Below are 3,822 nucleotides of genomic sequence, written 5' to 3' on the forward strand. Positions count from 1 at the left end.
AAAAGGGTGGTTCCTAAATTTAATGAAATCCATTAAAAATTCAATATCAATAATAAAAGTTTAGTTGGTGTGTATTATTGTGTTTTAATATGGTCGGTGAGATTGAAATAACTCCCCATCTTCCATCATGTCCATAACTAAAACCTGAGCCGCTGCCCATTTCTCTCCACTCTAACAAGTGGGTACTTTAATTATTATTATTGAGTAGTCTTGCAAAATTGAGTGATAAAATTTGTTTATCATGATTAAAATAAACTCATTATTTAGATAGAAAATAAAACTTAAAACATTTTTTTAGTAAGATAAAACAACACAACCTCAATCAAATACAAATTTTATAATTAACACTCACCTCTATATAAAATTATGGTAGAATTTACTTTTTGAATTGGAATGGAAATCTTGAAGTGTGAGAATTCTGAGATTGAGAATGTAGAGTGAGTGTAGGAGTAAATTATTTACTTACACTAAAATGAGAGTATGAAATAAGAATCATAATTATATTTATATGTTTATTTTATCTTAAATTAGGAGTGAATTGCCAATGGACTTTTGGCCCAGCGATGAATCTCTACTCTCACAGTTAAGAAGGATTGTGAGGGTAAGGGTTCGAGTTATGTATATCTGATTGTAAATATCAGTGTAATATCTGCTATACTAGCAGTTGTAAATATCTGTATAATACAGTAATATGATTTGTAATCAGTATTAAAAAAAATTAGGAGTGAATTGTTTTAAATTATAGTTTTACTTTTATTTAAAGAATTGTGGTTTTTAGTTACAAAGTAAATAAAAATATATATTTGTAAAGGTAAACTATTCATTTTATTATTAATTTTAATAATATAAATTGATAATAGTTATTACTATTCTTAATTATGTAAATCATATTTTTTTAATAATTTTAATTTTAATTATGTAAATTAAAAATTATTAATAAGGAAAACACAAATAAAACATTATTACTAATAGTATAGTACAAAATTAATATTTTTCTTAGAATAAATTATTTATTATTAATAAATAAATAAATATAATACTATTAAAATCAAATAAATATAATAATATTACATTTAAATAAGTTTAATATTATTTTTTTATAAACGTAATATTATTTATAATAATATTATTTAAATATAATATTTTATTTTAAAATAAATTTAATATTATTTTATTTTAATAAATATAATTATATTATATTCAATAAGAGATGGGTAAAGAAAAGAGGTGAGCGCGGAGTGGGCGGAAATCCTGCTCTCTTTAAAAATGAGTGGCTAGGAGAGTCAGACTTTCACTTCTCTCGTTAAATGACTGAAGACTGGAACGGGTCCACACTTCCACTCGAATAACTAATCACCACCAATGTCAATTTGTATTCATGTCTCTGACGGAGTTGTTAACTAATATAATAATATTATATATCTTCATTATCTGATGACTGGTTTGTATTGTTTCACGTGTTAACCATGACCATAAAGGTCAAAGTAAAGAAAAATACAGCTGGCAAGATTTGTCGAGAAGGGAGACCATACCAATACGCAGTAAAAAATATCTCCCGTGAGATCTGTGGAGAAGAGAAGAAGGCTAGTTAAAACTACCAAGAGAAAAATGCTAGGGAATACAAGAAGTTCAGATAATCCCAAACTGCCTTTGTTAGGAAGCAGTGATGATGATATTAGTAACAGTCATGGAGAAGAAGAAGAAAGGAGGTGGTGGCGGAAATGGAGGAAGGTTTTGGACGTGGAAGAGGCCAAGGATCAAGTCTTGTTTTCGCTACCAATGATTCTGACAAATGTTTCTTACTATGCGATCCCTTTGGTCTCTGTCATGTTTGCTGGTCACCTTGGTGAGCTTCAGCTCGCCGGTGCAACTCTTGCCAACTCTTGGGCCTATGTCACTGGATTTGCTTTCACTGTAAGCACTACCCAAATCACTTTTCTTCATCTTTTAAGTTTCCAAGTTTTGAGAAAGCTATAGCTTATAGTATATTATTGTGATTAGTATATTGGATAAGAAATAATAAGCATATAACATATTATTGTGATTAATTATTCTCCTTTGTTGATTCATGTTTTTCATTCTCTGTTGTCCTAACAGCAAGGACTAAGTGGAGCACTTGAAACACTCTGTGGTCAAGGATTTGGTGCAAAGCAGTACAGGATGTTGGGCATATATATGCAAACATCTTGTATCATATCTTGCTTCTTCTCAATTATCATATCTTTCCTGTGGTTCTACACAGAACCTATACTTATTTTACTTCATCAAGATCCGAATATTTCAGAACAAGCAGGTCTCTATATGAAGTATCTCATTCCGGGACTATTTGCATTCGGGTTTTTACAAAACTTTCTGAGGTTTCTTCAGACACAATCCATTGTCATGCCATTGGTCTTCTGCTCAGCTCTCCCCTTTGCAATCCATTTTGGCATTGCATATTCTTTAGTTCATTGGACATCCCTTGGTTTCGGTGGAGCTCCTCTAGCATGTTCAATTTCGTTGTGGATCTCGACACTTTCGCTTGCAATTTATATCCTTTGTTCAAAGAAAACTGAGCGTACATGGGAAGGATTTTCTTTTGAATCATTCAGTGTCTTACTCACCAACTTGAAAGTAGCCATGCCATCTGCTGCAATGGTATGGTGAGTGTCATTATTTTTCTTGATCCAAAGTACAGCTTCATTATGCTAAAAAGAAAAAAAATATAATCATTGATGTCCTACAATGTTTGTATCAAAGAATGTGATATGAATGCAGCTTATTTTGATGTAATTAGGAATTGACAGGAAATTTAAAACTTTGTACTTCGAAAAATGTTCTTTGTGATAGTCCTGCAATGAATATTCTGGACTTAGAAAGCTTCCATTCTCTATTATATATACAAGCGATATAGGATAAAACAGTTGCCTGAGAAATAGCTATTACATTAATTTGCAGGGTTAAAATCTGGCGGACTGATTATTTGAAGCAATGGGGGTATGAATTAATGGAATTCATTATAATACCATGATCTTGTTAACATATATCATTTGAACATTTTTCAGCTTGGAGTTCTGGTCTTTTGAGATCCTTGTGTTCTTAGCTGGATTGATGCCAAACTCAGAACTCTCTACGTCATTGATCGCAATGTGGTAAGCTTAACACTTTAACCATTATTAGTTTTTTCTGTATTAATTTCTTTTGATGCTATTTATCCTAAGAGTACTGATGATATCTTGACTTGATGTCTTTAATGGTATATTTCTCTACTTGGTTTTGTGATCTTCAGTGTGAATACACAAGCCATTTGCTACAACTTTAGTTATGGTCTCAGTGCTGCTGCAAGGTTAGCAGCCTATACAACTCCTAGTCCAAGTTCCGTAGTTTCTACATTTTTTGTGTTCAAAAATTGAAAAACTCATGCTTTGTGACAGCACTAGGGTGTCAAATGAATTGGGGGCAGGAACGATCGATCGAGCTAAGAATGCCATGGCGGTGACTCTCAAGCTTGTTGTCCTCCTTGCTCTTATCATTGATTTGGCTCTAGCTTTTGGCCATAACATTTGGGCTAGCTTCTTCACCGACAGCCGAGAAATAGTTCAGGAATTTGCTTCAATGACACCCTTTATGGTGATCTCAATAATATTTGATGCTATGCAGGCCATCTTATCAGGTTTGTCGCGTAATTTTTCCAAAGAGACTCTTATATATATGTATGAGCTTTGATTTGTGACACAAGTAGGCTAATATTGCAGGAGTGGCAAGAGGATGCGGTTGGGCAACATTTGGCTGTGTGGGTTAATTTGCACATTCTATTTCATGATGCCACTTGCGTTACTTTTG

General features: G+C 32.4%; 1 protein-coding gene across 2 annotated transcripts in view; it reads left to right on the top strand.

The window, feature by feature from the left end:
• Window positions 1-1,481: 1,481 nt before the first annotated feature.
• Window positions 1,482-3,822, top strand: part of LOC18054089 (protein DETOXIFICATION 19) — a 48,064-nt gene continuing 45,723 nt past the window's right edge. Inside the window, exons 1-6 of one of the 2 annotated variants that reach the window (XM_006451748.2) lie at window positions 1,488-1,914; window positions 2,098-2,642; window positions 3,045-3,131; window positions 3,269-3,325; window positions 3,414-3,652; window positions 3,735-3,800. In XM_006451748.2, the coding sequence (XP_006451811.1) occupies window positions 1,609-1,914; window positions 2,098-2,642; window positions 3,045-3,131; window positions 3,269-3,325; window positions 3,414-3,652; window positions 3,735-3,781 (1,281 nt within the window). In that variant the 5' untranslated portion in view covers window positions 1,488-1,608 and the 3' untranslated portion in view covers window positions 3,782-3,800. Of the gene's footprint in view, window positions 1,915-2,097; window positions 2,643-3,044; window positions 3,132-3,268; window positions 3,326-3,413; window positions 3,653-3,734; window positions 3,801-3,822 lie in introns of those variants that run through there. The other variant, XM_024177672.1, reaches the window with a different exon arrangement.

Source organism: Citrus clementina, unplaced genomic scaffold, assembly GCF_000493195.1.
Source record: "Citrus clementina cultivar Clemenules unplaced genomic scaffold, Citrus_clementina_v1.0 scaffold_1, whole genome shotgun sequence".
NCBI classification, from domain to species: domain Eukaryota; kingdom Viridiplantae; phylum Streptophyta; class Magnoliopsida; order Sapindales; family Rutaceae; genus Citrus; species Citrus x clementina.